General features: G+C 40.5%; 1 protein-coding gene across 2 annotated transcripts in view; it reads right to left on the bottom strand.

Annotated features, from left to right (window-relative positions):
• CNTLN (centlein) overlaps window positions 1-25,874 on the bottom strand; it is a 174,297-nt gene that overhangs the window by 103,999 nt on the left and 44,424 nt on the right. Inside the window, exons 7-9 of one of the 2 annotated variants that reach the window (XM_035140509.3) lie at window positions 20,145-20,307; window positions 14,118-14,309; window positions 3,892-4,065 (exon numbers count right to left, since the gene is read on the bottom strand). In XM_035140509.3, coding sequence (XP_034996400.3) covers window positions 3,892-4,065; window positions 14,118-14,309; window positions 20,145-20,307 — 529 coding nt within the window. The remainder of the gene's footprint in view (window positions 1-3,891; window positions 4,066-14,117; window positions 14,310-20,144; window positions 20,308-25,874) is intronic. The other variant, XM_035140510.3, reaches the window with a different exon arrangement.

Below are 25,874 nucleotides of genomic sequence, written 5' to 3'. Positions count from 1 at the left end.
TACACTTGATAGGACAACCAGAAACAAGAGGGAAAGGATTTTTTCCCCTTTGAAATAGTTTAACACACTGTGAAGTTGAAGGAACAATATGCTTGAGGAATATAAATACAACAGACAGTAGATCTTACACCATAATGACCATATGGTCATTAACTATAATATGCCTAACTAGAGACAAGAGTGTGTGTTTATATTATGTGCAGCTTTCTGCAGCAATCTGGAGAAAGGATGTGTGAAAATAGCATTTAAACTGGGCAACCTTCTTGCTCCCACCATGTCATATGCCTTTATGTAAAAGGCATGAAAGATTCAGATCAACTTCACTGAATTCCTAGACAATTTTGGTTAAAAGGCTGGGCAGTATCTTAATACCACTATGGTGCACTTAATAGTTTAGCAGCGTAAGATATATAAAGCTCCTTTAGCTTCCCCAATTCTTTTATTTTGTAAAACAAGGAGCCATTGCAGTGCCTTCAAAATTCATTAGTTTTTTTATGACACGGAGGAAAAAGAAAGAAATAGGGCTCTACTGTTCTTTGTTTTTGCACAAAACGGAGAAGGATTCGGACTGTAGTGGAACACTTCTTTGAAAAACATATTTAAATATATGCTTCCCATCAACTATAACGATAATCTGAGGAAGGATGAGGTATGCTACTTGGCTGCATAATCTTGTTTCCTGCCAGGAACAAGATTGTGCAGCCAATGCAGGCTTAAACTCTGTCTTCTCACCCATCAGCTGACATTCCCTTGACATTAGCTGAAGAGCAGATAGGCGTGGTTTGGGGGGAAATGGCCTCATGGGCCAAACTGGAATCCCTGATCGCCAGGATTTGTGCAATTTCAGCCTTTTTTTCTTTTTCTTTTTGAGCCACTGTAAAGGCAAGTGGCTTGTGGACATGAGTATTGCCTGGCCACAACCCTAGTATTGTCTACAACACTCCAGGGGTGCTTGCATGAGAAATCATAGCTGCCAAGTTATCCCTTTTTTAAAGGGATTTTCCCTTATGCTGAATAGGCTTCCTCGCGAGAAAAGGGAAAACTTGGCAGCTATGATGAGAAATGTTGAGTATGAACTGGCCCACAGACCAAAACAATAAAAGTTATATTGCTTTCTCTGTCTGCCGGTACTGAAGGCATAGGATGGCAGAGGCAGATGTTCAAGGTGGATGTTGCAGAACTGTACCACCAGCTCACCACCCTTTCTCCGATTCCAGTGAGTCAATCCACATTTCAGTAGGAATTATGTAGAATTGTAGTTAAGGTAACAGATGACATCAGCTTGTCTATTCTGGCAGAGTGTTTCTTGCCGCTAATGCATTGCTATGCTATATAAATCTTTAAGAACATTTTTATGCTTGTAGCATTGTAAAGGCTATTATAATAAGATACGTAAAGTGCCATGTACATTGATGGTGCCGTTCAGATTATAAAACACATTTTGCTGTAGATCATCCGTAAGTAAAGATGAACTGGTTGCACAGGCCAAAGAGCACAAGAATGGAAAGAATTCTGAAGAACATTTATGAAGTCTTCAATAGAATAGAAAGGTTGACGCAACAAAGTGAGTCGATGTTGATGCAAGCCCCAATGAGGTGCAAATGTTTCATGCTAGAGGCTTTCCTGGAGGAGGTCAGAAGTGGAAAAAAGGTTGCTAATAGAACTACTGTATAGTTTATAAGGGTGGCTTATAAGAGTAGATTCTGTTATACCACAGATAGTGGGACACTTCAAACATTACTGCAGTGTGGGACAATTAATGGCCCCCAAATTTGTTGCCCCATTTGCATTTTTTTCAGGCAGCAGCAGCAATGGCAAAGGTCCTCTTGTCAGGTGCCTCTTGTGGCAGATGCTATCTCCAGCGGCAACACCAAAAAAAGATTTGCGGGGGGGGGGGGCACAGAAAAGGCAGTGTATATTTCTGAGTGTGGAAGTTGTGTCTCACTTGTTAAGATCTCTGAACCAAAAGAATCAGTACATGTTAATGGCAGGAGTCTTGTAACAGGAGGTGGCAAGTGGGGATGAGCTCCTTTGGGGGCACTTGCCTCCTGCCCCCCCCCTTGGTGCTACCTATTTCCTACCCAGAATGCCTCCGATACAGTGTTGTCCCTGAGCATCCTAAAGGGAAATGGCAGCTTCCCCCAGATCCTGCGCATTCTGGGGGGATAGCGCAGTCACTGCAAAAAAGGTGGATGTTAGTGCAGGGGAACATTTTTCTCCAAAATTGTTTCAGAATTATTCTGTGTCCACAGCATTTGTGGGAGGGGGTGACAAGAGAACATCCACTGCAGCTGTATGTTCTACCTTTAAAAATTAAAAAAATGCCATCGAAATGCTGCCTGGTTCACTTCGCCCATAGCTTTTAAACGGAACCTCCTACTACAGTATTTCAGACATAGAACCGCCTTAATTATGTCTAATGGTTCCAAATTAGAAAAAAATGGAAAGTAGAAGGCACCACTTCTTACACAGGGGTCAAATGATGAAGGAGTCCCTGTTTGACCACATATTTGTATCTTTACAAATATCCTAGTTTCAAAATACCACAGGATGTTGTTGTATTGGCCACCAACTTTTATGGCATTAATAAGGGAGTAAAAAAATTCATGGTTGGTAAGGCTATCAGTACGGTAATTAGTAGTCATGATGGCTGTATGCTATGTCCAGTGTCACCAGCACCACAGAAGGGCTCTTGAGCTTGTATCCCGCTTGTGATCTTCCCATAGGCATGTGGTTGGTTACTCTGGAAAACATGATGCTCGACAAGATAGGCCTGGTCTAATCTACAAGGGCTCTTCTTGCTAGCTTCCAGGTATAATTCAAGATGTTGTTCTGTTCTGACCTATCCATGCAAGAAGTCTGAAGACAAGTGTTCTATGGAGCTGCTTCACAATTAAGAATAATCAGAACCAATGAAAAGACATATTTTGGCTGGTATCTGGAAATTAGTGTTATACAGGTATAAAAAGGTAAAGGTAAAGGGACCCCTGACCATTAGGTTCAGTCGTGACCGACTTTGGGGTTGCGTGCTCATCTCACATTATTGGCCGAGGGAGCCAGCGTATAGCTTCCAGGTCATGTGGCCAGCATGACAAAGCCGCTTCTGGCAAACCAGAGCAGCACATGGAAACACCGTTTACCTTCCCGCTGTAGCGGTTCCTATTTATCTACTTGCATTTAGACGTGCTTTCGAACTGCTAGGTTGGCAGGAGCTGGGACCAAGCAACGGGAGCTCACCCCGTCACAGGGATTCGAACCGCCGACCTTCTGATCAGCAAGCCCTAGGCTCAGTGGTTTAACCCACAGTGCCACCTGGGTCCTAGGTGGGACTATTTTGATGTAATACAGTTTGTTTTTGTTTTTAAATGACATGATGTAGCAAGCCCCGAACATCTAAGAGCAGAGAGAAATACAAATTCTAATAGGTAAAATAAATGGAAAATAACTGACTTCAGATTCAATAATTAATTCTAAAGATAAAACAACACCAGTTGTACAGAACTCCTAGCTCAGCATTTATATTAATTGCAAACTTTTAGATCTCAAACTAAATTTCTTAAGTTCATCTGTTTGAAAAGAATGGGCATCCTCACAAACAGTATCAAGTAATAAATATTCATCTTAAGAATCCTACAAAGAATTGAACCTTTAAATAATTTCATTAAATTAACAATCCTTTATTCAGTGTTTAATAAGGTAAAACTTCCTACTCCCAACAGTTATTTTAACAAGTCTTTGGCAGATAATAAAAACACTCTTCGATCAAGCTTCCAGAATTATAAGTAGCATCGACAGTTATTAAAACTGGTATTATCCAAGTCCCAGAGCAAAATGTCAAGCTTTGCCAACCTCATTTTGACACAAATACACAAGGCAATAAAGCTTTCCTACCTTGTATTTCTTCCCAGCCTTAACACTGATGCAATCCAAGAAATCTCTGCTGCAAAGGCTATGATCTGCTAGTGTATGATTTGCTCTTTTCAATTTTTCTTTCAAAAGCTTTATTTCAGATTTTTGTGATAGTATGAGATATTCTAGCTCACTTAAAGAATACTGCTGGAATTCCTAGAAAACAGAAGGGAAAGTACTTTGGAATATTTGGGGATAAAAGCAAAATATGAATACTGCTGCCAACATACTATGCTTCACATATTAAATCAAAACGTTGCACACCAAAAAACTACCTTTTATACCTGGGGCTGGGGTGGAATAAAAGAAAATATTCAAGTGCAATCGGACATAGGGCTAAGTTCAATGAAACATTTATTTGGATTGTACCTGTTGTGATATGAACTGTGCTCATAATGATTTGGATGCTTCCCACAGGCATTTAATTTATTTAATTCAATTCCATAGCCCTCCTCATCCCAAGGGAACAGGATGGATAACAATATGCTAATTATAAAACTTATCCATTCTGAAGGAAATCAGCCCTGAGTGCTCACTGGAAGGACAGATCGTGAAGCTGAGGCTCCAATACTTTGGCCACCTCATGAGAAGAGAAGAATCCTTGGAAAAGACCCTGATGTTGGGAAAGATTGAGGGCACTAGGAGAAGGGGACGACAGAGGACGAGATGGTTGGACAGTGTTTTCGAAGCTACGAACATGAGTTTGACCAAACTCCAGGAGGCAGTGCAAGACAGGAGTGCCTGGCGTGCTCTGGTCCATGGGGTCATGAAGAGTCGGACATGACTAAACAACTAAACAACAACAACAATTATAAAACAGTGGATATTTTTTTTAAAAAAACCCACCTTGATCTATACTAACACTTTCATCTATCCTATCTTTGGCATCAAAAGTCAGTAAAAGAAACACTTTACTGCTTCTGAAATGCACTTAATCACAGGGAAGTGTCCAAGGAAAAGGAGATCCAAAGTTACAATGCAACTACTGGGAATACATTTCTTAGTGCCCTTTCTGTCCTGGCTTAATACATAAATGACACAGTTGATAGGAGCTCTTAAAGGCTTCAAAAGAACATAGGGTAAAGACGACTTCCTATTTTGGGCCCATACCATTTAGGCCTCCATAGGTCATTGCCAACATTTTAAACTGAAAATAAAAAAGGCATTAGAATGCTGGTGTGATGCACTCATAATGCACCCCTCACCATGGCTCAAAAGATGAGCATAGCAGCTTTTATCAGCTGGAAGTTTCAAACCATCACCAAAACACAGGAATCCGTGTTGTTTTGATGTATAAACTTATAGATATACCATGGGAGCCTTGGGATTATTCACCATGAAATGTGTAACAGAATTCTAACATATTTGCTAGCAAAAGTTCTAAACCTTCTCCATGTAGCCAATTATTACAATTCCAACTCTAGAGAAAACATGATAAAATGTGAAACACAAAACCAGAAGGTGACAAGTGTGGATGCCTCAGCAAATGGGTTTGTCAAACCCTTAGCAACTATCAAGCGACTCCAAGCTCCCCAGCCCACCTCAAGGGTTGGAAGTAAGTCTTAGGCTTGCAGAAGCAACCTCCAATTCCCTCATCAAGCAAATTAAAAAAAAATGGCTACACAAGGAGACTTTACTCTCAATATGGATTTGTGCAGCACCAAGACAGAAGACGTAGCATCTGAGAGTGTGGTGCTGATAATGCCAAGGTTGCAGGTTCAATCCCTGTATGGGACAGCTGCATATTCATGCATTGCCGGGGGACTAGATGATCCTCAGGGTCCCTTCCAACTCTACAGTTCTATGATTCCATGAATGGAACCCTGTCTGACAACCATGTATTGAAAATGGGTGAATAAATTATTCCTACTAGTTGGAAGCTGGGCAATGCACTTACTTCCACTGTAGCATATGAAAAATCATTATGCGAGCCTCAGTTTAGTTCTGCTTAACTTGGGGTTGTTTTTCTAAACTCATTCTTTGTCATGGGTTCCTCTGACCTGGTTCACTTTTATCTGCTCTCTATTTGTGGCAGATTTTAATCTGGACATTATTGGCTGCATCCATAAACCATTTTTGTGCGTACAGAATTGTGCTGCTGCACACAGGTATGGACTATACAAATGTCAAATGTTTCCATGTACTGCAGAATTTGCCCTTCAACTTTTTCCTTATTAGCATGCTACGTCCAAACAACTCTGTTAGCAGCTACTGGATGAGACATTGCAAGATTTAAGGTTTATTTAACTTAGATTTGGATTACTTGCTCAAATGCCTAAGCAGCAAAAGTGGATATTTAATTAGAATTTCCTTGTAAATCAACAAATGCTACCAACATGCTAAAATATAAAAGAAAAAAATGAAGTTACTAGCCTGCAAAAGAAATTAATAACCTGCAGGGCTGGCCCAAGACATTTTGGCACTCGAGTTGAAACAAAAAAATGGGTTCATTTGCCTGCAATGAACTCCATGCACCTGACTATAGCGAATTACTATACTGTATCTACCAGCAGGTAACAGGCCCCTCTCCCTGAGCCACCATCTTGCTAATTCCCTCCTTCCTCTGAAGTTCCTGTGTGGCTCTAGCATGTTGAGGGCTTCCCCACCCCCCTTAGTGTGATCCCTCCACTGGATCTGTAGATGGGAGTCTTTCTATCCATGGAAGGCAATCTGGATCCAATCCAATGTGTAGCCAAGAGAAATACACATTCAAATGTCAAAAGTGTGTGTTTATTTTCTCACAGTGCAAAAATGCCAACTTGTCCTAATAGCTCAAAGTAGAATACTGCAATTTTAAATATATATATATTAAAATTCTCCTACTTGCTCATTTTACAACATGAAAATCTGCCTCAAAAATAAAGCCCCTATGATCACACTGCATTTTGTAAGACTAGATGGACTAATGGGGATGATTTGCCAGAACTGGTTGGATATACTCTTGACTTTCAAAGTTGGCACCTGCCTGGCACGGGTAAGATGCATAAGGGCTCTTAATTGCATCTATGAATCTAAGTGCATGAGGGGAAGCAGGGGCATGTGAACCAATGGTAGGCTGTATGTGAATCAACCTAATAAGGAAATGACATTAACAAGAAATATACATATAGTTATGTGAGCAGCTCACATGACAAGTTTGTATTGAACATATAGAGATGCATTGTATCATCTAACTGTGCTAAGATAAAAGGAAACATCTCACTAATTGTTTTTCTTAGTTAACACTGCAGTAACTTAGTTTTCATACAAGTGCAGCTAGCAAGTTCGAAGGAAAATCAATTTTTATAAACATTGTAACAATATTTACTACACTATATAGTGAGGAATAGCATCAAAATTTGTAATTACCAGGCATGGCATGTATCTGTTCAAAGTATAAGGCCCAGCTATAATGTAAGTTGTGTACCATTCTCCCCTCCCCCCCCCAAAATTCTTCTCCATCTCAGAATGATAAATCAGATTTGGTGATCAGGTGATCTGCAAAGCTGGAATGTGTAGAAATTATTTACTCTTAACTTATTTTGTGTCTTGCAAGCCCTTAATATGGTTATTAGGAGGGGAGAGAATCTGACAATTTTGTTTTCGCTTGGTTTGTCATTTTCCAGTCTTAAGTTCAGGTCTCCACATGCCCATATCAGTTTGCATTTTTTTGAAACACATAGGCACATCCTCATCAGGATTTGAATGTGATTTTCTGCTAATATACAAATCTGAGTGTATCATTTTGCCCAATATACATATTTTTGCAGGGCAATTTCCCCAAATATTGTATGCATACTTTACCCCAGTATATGCATTTCTGTGCACATTACTAGGTTGGATAATTGTGTTGTGAAATTCAGGGAAGAAGAAGAAGAGTTTGAATTTGATATCCTGCTTTATCACTACCCTAAGGAGTCTCAAAGAGGCTAACTATCTCCTTTCCCTTCCTCACCCACAACAAACACTCTGTGAGGTGAGTGAGGCTGAGAGACTTCAGAGAAGTGTGACTAGCCCAAGGTCACCCAGCAGCTGCATGTGGAGGAGCGGGGAATCGAACCCGGTTCACCAGATTTCAGGGGGAAATGCAAATATCAAAGGATGGCTAGCTTCAGTCTACTTGTTGTTCCAGAAGGTACAACTAGATATGTTCACCTTTAAATGAACACTGAATTTAGGGGAGGCTGAATTTTCAAGGTGCACTCCACCAAGGTTGGTACTATGGAGTGAAAACAAGGCAAGAAGGATGGGGATCACACTACAATTCCTAGAAGGCAATGCAGAATTTTCAGAGAAATGGGGCACTCATCAGGGAAGCCGCAAGGAGTTCAGCCATCACTTTATAGGCCACAACTTTATAGACCATGAGAACATTCCATAACACAACAGGGCTGAGCCTTATTGAGCCTAAAGACATCAGGATGTGATGAGCCTAGCCAATTTTCATCTAGATCTTGGAATGTTCCATGTCCACGATGAAGAATGCCCAATGCAGACAGAAAGCAGGGGGGGGGGGTTACACAACTCACAGAGCTCTGACTTCATAATGAATTCTGTATGACTGTTGCATATGGCCACAATCCAGAGCCCACATGCCAGACAGTTTGGCAATACTTGGACACCTTTCTGTTGTAGCTTAAAGCCCCATGTTAATGTGTGGGGTGCCATCTGGACTTTTGTCTGTGACTATCATTCTAAGCCCTTTCCAAAGCCTCACTGAAATCAAAACTGCAGCATTTATTTCACGCTAAACTGAGCTACATATTGCTGACCATATTATCAGTGCTAGAGAAGACTTTCAAACAATTTTGTTGACTGCAGTGGGTACTTTACAGAGACTGCAAGGAAACGCCTTTCCATGCCATTTTAAGTACATTTTGCACACTCTTTCTGCTTTCAGCACACTGACACCTAGATTGTGTTTTCTAATCCAATGTGATAACGCTTGTGTATGGAGCATCTTGCCTCATATGCAGAGTCGGACCTTAAGCTGACCTTAAGCTTTCCTCTGGGGTTACAAGCATGCAATTGTGTGATACGGTTGTATATTAGCTTGGGAAGGCAGAGTTAGTTTGATTAGGAAGGAAAAGGTGCTGTTAGCTCTTCCGTCTTACTGTTGCTAACAAACACAGCCTCATAAGCCAGCTACACCAAAGTTTGCAAAACGGTTACACTTCTGTCACCAGTACAAATCAAATCTTGCACAATAACGGAGTAAACCAGGAGCGACGCTTGTTATATATTATCATCTCTATACATTAGAATCTCAATCATACTCAAACAAATTCACCAAAGTGTGGTTTTCAATCTGCTAACTATGCATTCCATAATAGCCTGTAATTATTAAAAACTGACAAGAAAGCTACGCCACCTGTGTTTATGTGAAGCCAGGTAATGAAAAAAACAACAACGCTGTCATCACCTCTCAATTCCTGATTGCATTATCAAAACTGTAGCTGAGTTTGGCATCTGGGTGTGACCTTGTTAACTGCTAGGGTAATTAAATTTATTCTATTGGGAAAAGGGATGATAAATTATTAGCAAGAAGATTTTGTTCACATTTTATTAAATTGGCCTGTCAAAGGGTCGGCCAAATTATCAAGGGCCTCATTTATTGGAGGCCAGCCATATTGCCACATCTGTTACAATTATTTATAATTTCAGCAGTTGAAAACCAACTGAGTTAGGCATCCGCCATGTAAAGTAATTTACAAATTATCTGATGAGGGTTTTAGCTTCTCCCTCATTTCTAGCCAGCAGAAAGCCGCACTGTAATTACAGAACACGATTAGGTTCTTTGGGGAACTTATCTTGCACTCATAGCCATAGTAAGATGCCGCAAGAACATATGGAGGAGCTTGTGCTGCTACTCCCTGAAGCTCGTGACCCGCCTGCCGCTGAGCCCTCGAGTTGAATTTGAATGAGAGTGCCATGGCTAATGTTCTACACATGCACCATTTATGCCACAAAACAAATCGGATCACTGTTAATTATGAAGCAGCTATAATCAGGTCTTCACATCTGTGTAATGTGAAGCGCAGTAGGCTCTATTCCAATAATGTATGACTACCTTTGGGTCGCAAATTGTGAGCCATATTGCCTCAGTAGTAGTTACTGAATTCAAAGCAACTCCTTTGATAAAAGCCCATCACAGGGATATTTTTATCCAGATTTGTTTTTTAACACAAGCTTCTCTTTATCAGCTATTGACCAGAACAGTTAAAGCATATGGCAAAAGTTCATTAATGAACGGGAGCACACAGCACTCTAATTTAATGAAACCACTTGAGCCATAAAATCAGATCTACTTAATTCTCTCTTCCTTTTTCGTTCCTCTTCTGCATCTAGCCTAAACCCTGAACTCTTAGCACAACATCATGAGCAACCCAAATGGGGAAAAAAGTGAATATTTTTATAAAAGCTGATTTGTAAGAGGCTCCATGGTTTCAACAAAGCAACACTGACAAAAAATAAGATGTTAAAAAAGTTCTTTTTCCACCACATTATTTTTAATATAGAGCAACGTAAATTATTAGGACACACATCGTTTGTATTTTAAAGAGTATTCTCTAGCAGCTGCTTTCTAACAACAAAAATGCTCTTTATTCTGTGAAAAATCTTTCTGTGAAAAGCAGCTAAACAAGCTGCACCCAGATGGCAAACCAGCTACAGTTTAATTAATCCACTAAAAGCCATTCAGTTTTCAGTAAGGGTAATGTAATTTTGAATAATTGTAGGGGAAAAAATTACTAAACGTTCTTAAGTTTTATGATAGCGGCATGAACACTGCCACTATAGAGTAGTTAAAGTTGAGTTGCTGTTTCCATAATAAAGCCCTGCACTTTCCCATTCTTACTGCTTGCCTTTGCTTTGAGTGGGAAATGGATATTCGCTTTGCTGGCTTATTAAGCATATAAACATTCTGTCCTGAAGACAGAAACTTTGGCTGCGGCACTTCGCAACTGTCTTGGAACTTCTTATTGGATAACAGAATTCAATCAAAAGGGCAGGGGTGGGGCTTGCATGCTAAACAGCTCCTAGAGGTGGTAAAACCCAATACTTGCAAACTTTTCAAACTATGTTTCCCATTGTGCACCTTTCTACATACAATAATGTTGCTGATGCACTGCTCCCAGCAGCCCTGTTACTATTAACAAAAAAATGGTTACTGCACAGAGACCCTCCACATTTATTTGAACATGGGATGTTCCTCATCCTGCAATAGAGAATTGTCTATGCATTCCACCTATGCAAACATACCATGTCGCAGGGTTGGGAAGCTAGTAATTCAAATAAAAAGGTGCTAAAAATCACATGGCTGCAACCATAAATAAGAGGCAAAGGTCAGAAATGCTTAATATCAGCCTTGTATACAGCATATTTAGCTGAACACTGTCTCTGCTAATATTTTGCTAGCGATGTGAATGAAATTACTGAAATGAAAGTTAGAAATGATAACTCTTTCTGTCTCTCTCACACACACGCATGTTAGAATAGGAGTGCTTATACAAAAGATAAATGTGCATGCATTGCTCAAGAACATTATCCTAAGTACTATTATTTGAATCAGCAGAAGGATTATAATTTGCATTTCTCAAAGGAAATAAATACATGAATAATACTCATTCCATGTGTTCACAAACCGCTGAGTAAATTTCAATATTTAGGTTTTTTCCAAAGGGACAGGGTTGAAATAGGAAGGACGGGGGCAAGAATCATAGCTGATTAATCTTATGGGTTTAAAACAATTGATTAAAAGAGGCACACAATTTCACCTGAAGAACTGACCACTTTGAAGAAGGGAAAGGCATTTTTTTGTTTTTTACATTAAATTCCCATAACTACCTTAAAAAAAATAAAAATGCAGGAATATGCCCATTGAGCCAGGATTTCAAGATTATTTCAGGAGAAATAGCAAGTTTGTTTGCCTTTTGTGACCAGCACTGCTAAGCATGGTCAACTCAAGCGGGGGGAATGGCAGGAAACCGGACCAGGGAGAGGATGGTGCAAGTCAGGAATGGAAACCCTGGACCACCACCACCACCCAATGCTGTAAAGACTGCAACCTCCATCATCACTGAGCATGCTGACTAGAGCAGGTGGGAGTTGGGATCCAGCAGCACTTAGAAAGCTACAGGTATGTTATCCCTGGTGGAGAACAATATTAGGGGATGGCCAGGGATGGACATATGCACTCTTTGTTTTAAGCCTGGAAAACTGCTGTTTGTCTTCACAGCAAAATGCCGGTCATGCCTATTTCTGCACCATCACAAAGCACCAGCAGGTGGAATGTCCTGTCTTAGAAAAGGCATTCCCTTCTGTATGAGGAAAATAAGTCAAATGTCTCTCCAACAACAGTGTCCATTCTTGATTTGCATTGTTTTTTTAAAAGCCTGCTACCCAATTAATTGGAAGCACATTTGAACGGATTGAAGAGTGCGTAATCAACCAGTTGGTGGTATTAATTGACCAAACGTTACACCCGCAGGGTTTAAAAAGTTGGTCTTCCATTGGAATGTGGAACTCTCTGGCCTATATGAACTATGTATGAACTATGCAGCTGTGCAACCTTGGTAATGGATTGGATGAGAGCCAACAAACTGAAGCTCAATCTGGACAAAACTGTGGCACTGTTAGTGGGTGGTTCTCCAGAGGGGAGGGTGCCTGCTCTTGATGGGGTTACACTTCCTTTGAAGGAGTGGGTAAATAACTTGGGGGTACCCCTGGATCCTTTGCTGTCCCTCGAGACTCGGCTGGTGGCCCAGTTATTCCCCATTCTGGACAGGGATAGCCTAACGTCTGTCACCTATGCTCTGGTGACCTCTAGGTTAGATTACTGCAACATGTTATATGTTGAGCTGCCTCCCCTCCAAAGGCAGTTCAGAAACTTCAGCTGGTGCAGGATTCGATGGCCAGGTTACTCACTGGGGCAAGACAGTAAGGGGATATTACACTGATCCTGGCCCAACTGCACTTGCTACCAATTAATTTCCAGTCCCAATTCAAAGTGCTGGTTTTGACCCATAAAGCCTTAAATGTCTCAGAACTACAATACCTCAAGGACCGCCTTTCCTCATATGAAGTGACTCAGACCCTGCAATAATCATCTGAGGCCCTTCTTCATGTGCCCCCTCCACAAGAGGTCCGGGGGGGGGGTGGCAACATGGGAATAGGCCTTTTTTGTGGAAAGCTCTCCCCAGGGTGGCTCATCTGGCACCTTCCTTACATATCTTTAAGTGCCAAGCAAAAGCATTTCTCTATAACCAGGCATTGGGCTGATCAAACATTTTATGGCCTTTTAAATGTGTTTGTGGGAGGGGGGTTATTGGTTTGTTTTTGTTTCATTATGTAGTTTGTGTTCTCATTTTTTGTGTGAACAACAACAACAATAATAATAATAATAATAATAATGTAGCGTGGGACCTGGGAACCTTAGTTCAGTGGGTTCTCAAAAATCACAAACACGGTTGTGGAGAAATTGAGAGTAAGGTTTATTGCTGAGCAATAAAGGTCCAGTAAGTAACCTCAGAAAGTCTGGACCCTGGTCAATGGGTGTCCAGGGGTTTTATAGGTTTATCAGATATTACATATTCATATATTGCATTAAGCATCAAGCCAATGAGCATTGGACAGCACCTCAGAATCCCTCCTTCTATCTGTGTCCTCGTGAGGAGATTCACTTCTGCTTTCTTGTACTGACCGTTGGTGCACTCTTAACTTTCCCCCAGTTACCCTGTTAGACCTTTGATTTAGCTTAGCAAGCAAATCAATCTCCTGATGTCAGGGTACCTTTGTCCCAGATATATTTCAGGCACCCAGTCTCAACAGCAGACAACCTGTTCTGCAGAACATTTGGGGACATGGGACTATGGCATAACTGACTTCCTCCTTGGGCAATCTGCTTAGCTAGATGTGTTATTCTGCTAATTCAGCTGTAAACCACAGGAGCACATTGTAATATGATTTCTTACACGGCACAATCTTAATGCATAAATGGTTACACAGAATACAAACTTCTAAGCATAGTAAGATTATAAATGTGTCCTTCAGATTATATATGTTTCCTTCAGGTAGGGTGCATCAATAATAATGCAAGTGCTGCAGAAAAACTTAACTTAGTTGGTGCTTGATTGTTTCATGGGTGCATGGTGTTATATCTACCAGGTCATTCACTTGGACAGTGGAATACCAGTAATTAAAAATACTATTTGCCAACCATTTTCTCTCACCTCTTTTCTCTGTTTTGAAGGACTTTCAGGTTTTGAAAACAGAGAGCTGAGAGCCTGTTGAAGTTGTTCTTCCAGCTGACTGATATGTTGTTCTTTTTCAAGTAGTTGATTCTGGAGAGAAGCTTGACTTTGCCGGAGCGCCAACTCACTTGCTTTGAGTTTCTCAAAACATATGGTCAATTCATTGTAAAGCTGTTTTAAGATTTAAGAAATTTAAGAAAAATTTTAGATTTAAGAAAAAGTGTCATTATGAACAAGAGTACGTGTTCATAAATATGCAACTACTAGAGTGTGAAATCTAGCAACAAAATTCAGAGAACCAAACCAGTATACAGTAATTAAAACCATTTTCATCCCTTGTAAATGCTGATCCCACTCTGCCAGATTTCATTTAAGACAGAGTTCCAATGCCTTTCATCAACACATAGAAAGAAAATGTTTCACATTGGAACTGTAGTGTACTACCTATAGTATATTTACCTATATTTTACACTAAGTAAATCTACAGAAGCTATTCTGCTTAAAACTACCTTAGATGTAACAACTCGCAACAATATTACAGTATCCCAGAAATGTATATTCTACACTACTAGTCAATGAAGGCTATAGGCCAAACAAAACATGACAAAAAGCAACCATTTCTATCAGATTCACATATAAATTGGGTGGGTCTAGTTTTTATAACAAAAGGTGACAGCATGTGAAAGGACCTGAATCCACCGGAACTTAATCTTGCTGGAGATTCCTAGAATGCAGGGATGGAAGGGAGAGGGAAAGGGACAGAAAAGGGACTTTTGCCTTTGCAAATATTTCCTACAGAAATTAGACCACATCTACTTTATTCATGAATGGAACAAGCAAGACAAATGCAACAAACATTTTTTGCCTGCCAGGGCTATCTTGGTCCTAAAAACATGAACGCAGCTTTAGCTTGATGGGTACAGTTTCACATGTCATGGGTTATAGAAAATGGATGGGTACTGCGTGTACATACAAATGATTTTTTCTAGTTTCTATTTAATATTTGGCAAAAAATAAATAAATACAGTTTTCTGTTAATTGAAGTATAACAGAATACCATTTCCAAGTTTTTTCCTGCACCACATGTATACTGTTATATACATAGCAACTAAGATGATCAGGTTTCGAGTCTAAGCCATCTAACTTGTCTGGATAAAAATATTAAGAGAACAAACAAAACCTGCCGCCATCCAGCAATGCAAATGTCTACATTTGCAAAGGGCCCAACAAGTTTTCATCCTCCAAATGGCTGAAACCAGATAACAGACTTTATATTCCCCTAACAAATCAAAAGTGCAGTATTCCAAGACAACTGTCTCCCTTGCATTCGTGTGCTGGCTGGAAGAACTAGATAAGGACTTGTCAGCCACTCTATAGGCAAATTCACAGAGGAAAAGTCTTCTACGTTTCCAAATGGCATTGAGCCTATCAGCATGTACGTCCTATGATATATTGTCCCTTATAGCAAGATCAATGACCTCTATTACTGGTCAGATAGCCCATATGCCCAGAACCTCAGGTCATGTGACTCACTGGCATATCATTTAGGAAATAATGGAATTTGCATAGACAGACCAAGTTTATTAGGTCACAGTTGATCCCGTGGCTTAAAAGCTACTGCAAGCTGCCTTGAACAAAAGAAGATAGGATATAAATTGAAATAAAGCTGCTACAACAAACTTGCTGCACCATTCTACATATATGCCTACTCGGATGTAAGTCCCAAAGAGTTCAATGGCACATAATCCCAGTTGCATGTGTATGGGATTGCAGCTTCAGGAGCGAAGGCAAATGATTGGCAATCTCATGTGATATACACAGACTCAAATACATGTCAAATGATCAATCCATCTTCCTTTGTATCGTCTACCCTAACTGGCAGATCCCCAGGACTCAGATGGGAGGCATTCCCAGCCTGACCTAGAGACACCAAGGGTGAAGACCTTCCCTGCTTCTGAACAAAACACAGAGAGAAGCATTCACCACCCTGCAGAGCCCATCGCCCAGCCCTTCCCGGCTAGCTTTTATAAGCCAGGATGGGCAAGGATCAAGGAGACAGGTGGTTGGTTTCACTCGTCCAAGCAGCCTGTCCACATCCTCAGAGGTAGCGGATTGGAATTGATCTCACGCAACTTGACTAGACAGGACTCTAGCACTCTCCCGCCCTAGCCCTGCTTCCACGGAGTCTATCTCTTCCCGAATCTGAGCGACTTTATCTGCAAAAAACTTTGCAAAATGATTGCAGGAGATCATGTAGCCTGTACTGGGCCCCGATGGAGCAGGTGGTTCTGCTAAATTACGAACCACCTGAAAGAGTCTCCTGCTGCTGTTTTCCGCAGATGCAATAGAAGCAGTGAAGAAGGTCTTCTTCGCCGTCGCTATCGCCACTTGGTAGGCTTGACATTGAGTTCTAACTCGTGTCCGATCAGATTCAGAATGAGTTATCGGCCACCAGCGCTCTAGCCATCTCAACGATTGTTTCATTGCCCTCAGATCATAGCTGCCAAGTTTTCCCTTTTCTCACGAGGAAGCCTATTCAGCATAAGGGAATTTCCCTTTAAAAAAGGGAGAACTTGGCAACTATGCCCTCAGATTCGTGGAAACCCATGGGGCTGTCCGGGCTCCATCCAATCGGAGAGGGTGCTTCGGAGCCAAACAGTCAATAGCTCTGGTTAACTCCACATTCCAGTGGGCCACCAGGGAATCGGCTGAAAGGCCATCAACATGGGATAACACATCCCCTACCACTCTCTGGACCATTTGGATACATTAAGTGGCGGGGGCGGACATAACTACAATGGAAAACATCTCCAGAATCTCAGGCGTTTTTGTGGAACACAGTCTAACCAATGATCCCAAGTTGGAAAAACTGGATGTAGGCATTCAGTTCCACACTAATATCAAGATGGGCTACACAACACTACTTCCCCTCAGTTCAAATATTTTAGGTTAGTGGGTTTATGGAAACTCATTGACATCTATTTTATACTGTATTTATAGCTCTTCTTCTCAAGAAAAGGAAATATTTTCTAAAAATGTATACCAACTATTTTACTGGTCCCAGACACACCAAGTGCTCCAGTAGCATGCTGGTTTTAATGAGACTCAATAGATTTATCCTCACCTAAGACTCAAGGTGGTGAGTCTTAAATCAATACTAAGGATAATAAGACAACAAGAGTTTCTCGGTCTCCAGACTACCTTATCAGCACACTCTGAAATTTACAGTTTTGTTTCAAAATGCAGCACTTCCCTTCAGCGAGGTCTTGGCTGCCTAGCTATTTATTAATTGGTCTGATTGAAAATCTCATAAAGGTAAGCTTTCTCAATGGTCCAAAAGTAACATTGTTTGCTTCCAAACAGGAAACTAATTTTAAATCCTAGACCACATCTGTGTTTCCTCTATCTACAGAAATTGGGACCAGCAACACGGATAAACAAAGTGTCTTCGGTGTACTCAATCAAGTGTTGTTTTACAAAGCTTGCTCAAATGAGCTTGATAAACCCGAAATGAACTTGACCAGCTCTCCAAATATAAATCCATGGTCACATCATTAGCTTGAAAAGTCATCACACTTGTTTGTCTGAAGCCTAGAGAAAGAGGGAGAACAAAAACAGGCTTGACTTTCCAAGTGGATCAAGAGAACAGATTTTATAAGAAATGAAATAGATAATTAAACAGTCGGTCTGTAAGCACTTAGATAAGGATGTTGTGATAACTAAGAGCCTGCAAGAGTTTCTCAAAAACAGGTCATGTCAGACAAATCTTATTTTTTTCATAGAGTTACCAGCTTGGCTGACAGGGGAATGCAGTGGTTGTAACGTATCTTGATTTCAGTAAGGCTTTCAACAAAGTCCCCCATAATAGTCTTGCAGAGATGGTGGTAAAATATGGGCTAGATGATATTACTATTAGGTGGATTTGTAGCTGGTGACTGATCAAACCTAAAGAGTGCTCACCAATGGTTCCTCGTCATCCTGGAAAAAAGTAAGAAGTACCACAGGGTTTTGGCCTTGGCCCAGTGTTGTTCAACATCTTTATAAATTACTTGGATGAATGAATAGAGCAGATGCTGGTCATTTTTTATTTTATTTTTAACACTAAACTGGGAGGGATAGGTAATACCACGGAAGATACAATCAGGATTCAAGATACAGGTAGGTAGCCGTGTTGGTCTGGGTCGAAGCAAAATAAAAAAATTCCTTCAGTAGCACCTTAAAGACCAACTAAGTTTATATTTTGGTATGAGCTTTCGCGTGCATGCACACTTCTTCAGATACACTAGAAACAGAAGTGTCAGACCCTATATATATATATATATATATATATATATATATATATATATATATATATACAGAGGGTGGAGGGGGTGGGTGGGAATGGGTGATGGGCTGATGGGAGTGGTAAACCTGTAGATGGCTGTTAACGGCTGCTGATGGCAGTCATTTCAACAAGGACAACTGTAAATGCAGACAGTTAGGCAGAAATAATCAGTTGCAAAATAAAGGCTGGAGGACACCTGGCTTGGAGGCAGTACATGTGAAAAGGATCTAGGGGTCTTAGTAGACCACAATATTAACAGTGTTGATGCACCAGCAAAAGAAAAAAAGCTAATGCAATTCTATGCTGCATCAACAGCATCCAGATCAAAAGTACAGCATCCAGATCAAAAGAAGTAATACCATTGGGGAGGCATGATTATAACCTTGCATATGACGACTGCTGATTTTGACAGGTATTTTACCTTTTAGGCTGCTGACATATTTAGGTTTTTGTAAAACTTCATTGGCTTCTAACCTGCTGTCTCTGTTCCTAATTTTAATTTTAATCAGTTTTACACTGTTTCTTTTATGTGATGAAGTGCCACAGTGTTCATTCTGCAGGAAACTGAACCTTGGTAGCACCCAATCCTTGGAACTCCCTTTCCATTAATATTAACCATGTGCCCTCAACAATATTGTTTTCAACGTCTACAAAAACCTCCCCGCCCACACACACATGTAATTTTGGTGTGCAATTTTAAACATACAATTTTATTAAGTATAACTGCTTTGAAAATTCTTTTTAATGTAAGTTGTTCTACATGTTCATTTTATTTGTTTCGTTAATGAATATTTTAGATTGTCTTTTATAAATCTCTGTTCTACCTTGATCAGACCACACCTAGAATACTGTGTCCAATTCTGGGCACCACAATTTAAGAAGGATGTTGACAAGCTGGAACGTGTGCAAAGGAGGGCAACCAAGATGATGAAGGGTCTGGAAACTAAGCCTTAGGAGGAGTGTTTGAAGGAGCTGGGTATGTTTAGCCTGGAAAAGAGGAGACTGGGAGGAGATATGATAGCCATCTTCAAATACCTTAAGGGCTGTCACATGGAGGAGGAAGCAAGATTGTTTTCTCCTCCTCTGGAGGGTAGGATTCAAACCAATGGCTTCAAGTTACAAAAAAGGATATTCCAACTAAATATTTGGGGGGGGGGGGACTTTCTGAGATTAAGAGCTGTACAGCAGTGGAACAGACTCCCACAAGAGGTGGTAGACTCTCCTCCCTTGGAGGTTTTTAAGCAGAGGTTGGATGGCCATCTGTCATGGAAGCTTTAGCTGAGATTCCTGCATTGCAGGGGGTTGGACTAGATGACCCTTAGGTCCCTCTCAACTCTATGATTCCATAGTGTAAGTGGTATATACATTTTGTTAATTAAACAGATAAAATAAGAAAAAGAAACACAGTAAACTGGTGCACCCTGATTGTGCTATATTTTCACCGTCTGGAAACAGACGTGTCGAATTATACGTCCTCCCTTCCTCAGCTGCAAAGAGAATGATGTCAATAACAGTGCGGTAGTGATGAGGCCAAGGGCAATGATGTAACAAGCTATTTGCCACTGGCCTTCAATGACTACTCACACAAGTCCAACCACATTTTGCACTTATAGTGAAGGTGACACTTTTGCAAAGCTTTGCCCTTGTAAAGAAGGAAACACACTTTTGGAGTGCCTACATACTTTTTGATATGATATTGTTTCAGCTGTGTGAGCATCTTCCTGAGTTTTCAGTACTTTCTGTGTATCCATATTGAGAGCCTGAAGCTGCTGGATCAGCTCTGCCTGCTGTGCTGCATGTTCAGTGTTTTGTTTGTAGAGATTCTGCAGCTCCTGCAACTCCTTCCTGTGCAAAGCAAGCAAGAAACAAGAAACTTGAGCAAAAGAAATATTGCAATCATCTCAATTAAACAGTTATGTTAGCTGTTATGTTAGTTATGTGAAAATCTTCCACTCTCATTTATGGTTTCAGATTCATTGAAAGAGTGATAAGAAAGAGTGATAAACTATTAAAAAAGCAATATAAACTTTTATGTCAGTTTTCATTTAAATTCATTTCAACAATATGAATGGTAAAATAAATAGTCTTCAACAAGTTCTCACAGAAACACTTGCAGTTCTCTTTTCATTATTCAATATACTTTTTAAAGCAAAAACATAAGAAGGGATACATGCAGAGGACTTTCACTGCTTTTATTCATACTTTTTTTGATTCCTGTTAAAATATGCTTGCAGTGAAAATGTCCTACTAAGGAGTGTATGTAACAGAACACATAACAGGAGAAAGTAAGAACTACGGTAGTCCAAAGAGGTGTTGTGAAACTTCTTGTGATGTTTAAGGAATTTGAAAGACCCACCTTATATCAGGCCAAAGACGGGGTAGAATTCAACGTAGTGCTAAGCAGATCACTCTGCCAGCGCAAACATTTCTACTTGTCTGAAATCAATAAACATGACTATGCTAGACCAAATAATATTTATTAATAGGTCTACTCTGTGTAAAACTTTGTTGAATACCACTCAAATAATACTTAGCTTTTGAATTTCTGATTTTCCATTCTATTATATAGCAAAAGTTTAGCAATTCAGAATTTCCTATGCGCGCAGATATGTGATCATTAAAAGCACAGCTAAAAACAGTGGTTCAGTTGGATTTATATATTTTGATCTTGCTTTTTATTTTCAGTATTCTTTGTATCTATTTAGGATCTTAAGATTTTAAAACTTTAAAATCTTAGCTTCTCTTTATTACAGAGAAACAACATTTTGTGTAGATTTACCGTATGAATCAGGTACTTAATGCCATTAAAAAGGTATGCTGTTTACAGAAACAGACAGAAATATTGTTATGCGTCCATCTAAACCCAAAGGAGGAAAGAAATTCAGATGACAGGGACATGAATTATGTAACAGAACAAACAGAAGACTCAAGAGAATTAATATGCTAACTGATAGTTGGCAAAATAATGCCTTTTACTACTGGAAGAATGGAAACATATGCTAGACACTCAGTAGCATAAAGGCAGCCAGTGGAAATTATGACTCCCTACTACCGGTAGTGCAACTGTTAAAACTTGTGTGGCAATGCTATGCACTAGCTACAGTTTCTAGACTGCCTTCAAGAGTAACACGTATGGAGTGCAGTACAGTAATCCAAATGGGAGATCTTAGAGCAAGCAAAACTGCCACCAGGGAATCTCAATACAAGAATGACCACAGCTGCTAAACAAACCTGGGTCTCTAGTGAAGTTATTGGGTGTAGGAGCATTCTTGAACTACACACTTGCTCCTTTGCAACTCCCTCAAGAAAAGCCCAAACATCCAATTCTCAGACATGAGAAACTGCCCACCAACAGTGCCGCCATTTTGTTGGGATGCAGTTTCAGTTTTTTGGCCCTCTTCCAGCTCATCAATGCCTTCAATGCCTTCAAGTACCAGGTTTGGGTGGTATGTAGATACAGAATTGGGAGCAATCAGTGTATTGATGGTGCAGACTCTCAGTCTCCCTCACCCAGCTCTATATCTAGATGTTACATAGTACTGGGGACAAGGAGGAACCCTGTGGGACCCCACAGCATAATTGCCACGAGGTCCAAGCAGAAGTCATCCAATGCTATTCTCTGGAAGTGGCCCTGTAAGTAGCAGCAAAAACACCTTAACCCTGTGACCCCCACCATTGGGTGGGGGAAGGTGGGGTGATTGTATCAAAAGCCGCAAGGCCAACATACTTGAACTCCCCCATCTCTCTCACAAAGCAGGTGATCAACCAGATTAACCAAAGCTGTCTTGGTACAAAAACCAAAGCCAAGCTGAAATGGGTGAAGATAACCTGTTTCTTCGTCCAAGGACATCTGAAGCTGCACAACCACGACCCTCTTGAGTACCTTGCAAAAATAGGACTGCATTTCCATGAAATACAAGAGAAACTGCCTGTGGCAATTCTATGTTGGCTATTTGGAATGGCTCTTTTCATACCTGCTGTGGAACTGCTTTCCCAGGGAGGCTAACTTCAAGATATCATTTCAGGAACAGGCAAAGGTCTTTTTTTATTTTTCAATGCCTTTTAACTGACTACTAGTTTTTTAGGCAATTTATCTTTACAACACATTTTTAATCTGTTCAATTTTACTGGATGAATTTTTAATTAAACTTTATTGTAGGCTCTCCTAGTAAACCTACAAATAGGAAGGTCTATAAATACCAGAAAAGAGTACTTTGTGCTATGAAAACATATGCCACAATTATCTGTTAGTATAGTATTTAAAGTGCCACAATAGTCTTTCTTTTAAATAACTAATTCTTCAAACTTATATTTAAACTTTGGGGTGCTTCACTCAGCTGGGAAGTTCCATGGTGCTAGCGGATATGAAAGCAACACAGCAAAACTCTGCCTATGTGCAGTCCGCTCTGGATTATATTCATAGCCCAACTTGCACTGTGAAACTATCTTGTGCACAAACTGGATGTGTTATGCCAGTTATAACTTCCCCAACAGTGAGGGGTCGCTCGCTCGAATCACCAATTACAAGTATATCATGTGCTGAGATTCTTGGCACTGGTAAAATGTGGTCTGCCCTGCACTTCTGAATGTTTCCATTTTGTATTGCTTATGATCTCCTTGGGGGTCTCCTAAAGAAATGCAAGTAATAGAATGGAGGCTAGATTAACGTTAGGTATTGATTTAAGGATGATGAAACCCACTGGACTCTATGCTGATCTCAAGTTTTCAATATCAACTCTCCTAATTTAACTTCGTGGAGTTACTTCAAGGATCTCCCTGTTTAAAATGATTATTATCATTTCTCACACAAAAAAACCCATGTATTCTAATTTGCTCTTTCTGAAGCAAGTATCTGCTCTCAGGTGCTACAACAATGCACTTTAATTAAATTAACAGTTCCCTGATGCAGATACCAATGCCAGTAAGATCAGATACCAAAAATGGAATTATTGCCCTTTCTCCCCACTTCTGAAATTTGCCATGGAGGGCACCAGACTGGTGGACGAAGTGAGGATTTTCTATGGTGTGTATGTGTGTGTGTGTGTGTATGAAAGAGCTTTAGGTCAGGCAGCTGCTCTGTTCGTTCCCACAGCTGCTGAAGTCAAAGCCTTCTCCTGCCGAGCGAACTTTCATAGAAAGCACAGTCATTACATTGTAAGAAGAGATAGAGCAGCCAAGCAGCAGGGATGCTGCAGTTGATCACAGGATACTTTTCAAAACCTAGCAGTTTTAAAGGAGCCTCGCGAAGACTATAAAAGGAAGAGACCTCAAAGCTCATAATTCCAAGCATTTATCTGCAAATTTCAAGGTTAATGCCCTACAAGTAAATGTCTAAACAACAAAGCAGAACAAAGGACCTGAGCATAAGCGACAGGGTTGCTAGTAAGTGGTTCACTGCTTCAGCTGTAATTCTGCTGGGTGCACAGCTCAATTTTGCAGGTTTCTGAACATGTATGGGCTGAATAAAGTAGTAATTTTGCCAAAATAATACAAACAAGAAAGGGATACATTTACATTTATCCCACTTCCTATCATGCAAATAAAAAGACTAGGGGAGGTAATTATAAGCAATGACATCATTCTTCCCCTATTAGTTTTCTGGCCAAGTAATAAAGGTAGGCATAGCCATTTGGTGATGTAGCCTACCGCAACACAATTTTAGCAGAGGAAGCTCCCCCCAACATATTGGGATAATGCCAAAGATCACTGAACACAGATTAATGTCTTAAGCTTTAGTCATCAAGTGGTGTGCACGGTCTAATCCATGTGGGTGACTGAAAATGGGGTTTCAAGTGGTTTTGTGAACCCTGGTTAATTTAGCCATGGTTAACTTAGCCGTATGCTGGGGCAGTGCTAATGCCAGCACTCAAAGTGGAGTGCTAATTTGCAGTAGAGGAAGGAGCATACATTCCTGAAGCCAATTTTACAATCTGCCCATTGTGAGCTGTAGGGAGCCAATAACAGATATGCACCACAAAAAATGAAAATATACAGCAAGAAATAAAAATAAAAAATAAGTAGGACAATTGGAGAAGCAATAGGGGAGGTTCAGAAAGAACTTCAGTGCATCCTTCGCAGCTTCTTTGCAAAGAAAGTATGTCAGATTTTCATTTAGGCTCCCATTCCAAGCACCCAGTTCAAAGGAACATTGGTTTTCACACCTGAATTGAATATTAAGTCCTGTGAATCTTAGTGGTTTCAAACTGAAGTGCAAATTTTCAAAGTTTAAGTAATATAAGCAGCTGCCGCCAATCCAGATGCTAGATGTGGCAATTATGAACATACATCATGCCCATGGAATCCTCAGAATTATCCTCAGAATAATCCTTTCGGTGTGCAACCCGAAAACATGCAACTTGAAGCATCTGTAACCCGAGGTATGACTGTACTAACAACAAGTATTGTAGATTTTTTTTACTACCATAGTTGTATGTTTGTTTGTAGGTATAGAATAAGAGCCTTATAGGGTTGTAAACAATGAATACAGTCATACCTCGGGTTGCGAATGCTGCGGGTTGTGTGCTTTTGGGTTGCGCTCTGCGCCGAACCCAGAAGTACCGGAATGGGTTTCAGTGCTCGCGCATGCGCAGAACCATGAAATGTCATGTTCGTGCACAGAAGTGGCAAATCGCATCATGCACATGCGCAGGCGCGGCGTTGCGGGTTGCGAATGCTGCGGGTTGTGAACATGCCTCCCGCACAGATCATGTTCGCAACCCAAGGTATGACTGTATCATGCTAATACCTTCAACACTACTCTCAGGAGATTTCTTGCCCCTTCCTACTTGCATACGGAACTGCATTATCTTTTTCTTGACTTTGTGCACTGTAATGTCACAAAGACAGACAATTCTGTCACCACCACACAAGTTCCTCGAAGGCTACTTATTGCCATGGACATTGTATAGAAGAATTACTGCCTAGAATGTAAAGTGCAAATGTTCCAGAGGGGCAGTTGTGTTAACAGTGCAAACCTTTGCATGTTTTGCTTCTGAGTCTCACAATGTCCCCAATAGGTAAACATTCCAATGCCGGCCTGAGGACAAGACTGTTACCGCAGAAACAAGGAGGAGGTTTGTGACACATTAAATGAAGACCTATTGTGGCACAATCTTCCACAGGCAAGAGCCCACTTCATCACTGCATGCATGTAAAATTGTTCTGAAAGAGCTGCCCCGGCTGCCAGATACTGAGCAAAGTTTGAGGTTTAAGTACAGGCTTATAAAGTGTGGTGAGAGCCAGCATGGTGTAGTGGTTGAGAGCGGCAGACTCGTAATCTGGTGAACTGGGTTCGCGCTTCCGCTCCTCCACATGCAGCTGCTGGGTTGGGCTAGACACACTTCTTGTTATTGTTAAACGTTGTCATTTTTACTGTCCTATAAACTGCTTTTGTATTTATTTGAAACGAAAGG

This window comes from Zootoca vivipara, chromosome 15 (assembly GCF_965207765.1).
Source record: "Zootoca vivipara chromosome 15, rZooViv2.hap1.1, whole genome shotgun sequence".
NCBI classification, from domain to species: domain Eukaryota; kingdom Metazoa; phylum Chordata; class Lepidosauria; order Squamata; family Lacertidae; genus Zootoca; species Zootoca vivipara.
Note: the sequence above shows the minus strand (reverse complement) of the source record. Positions and strands in the feature narration are given on the sequence as shown.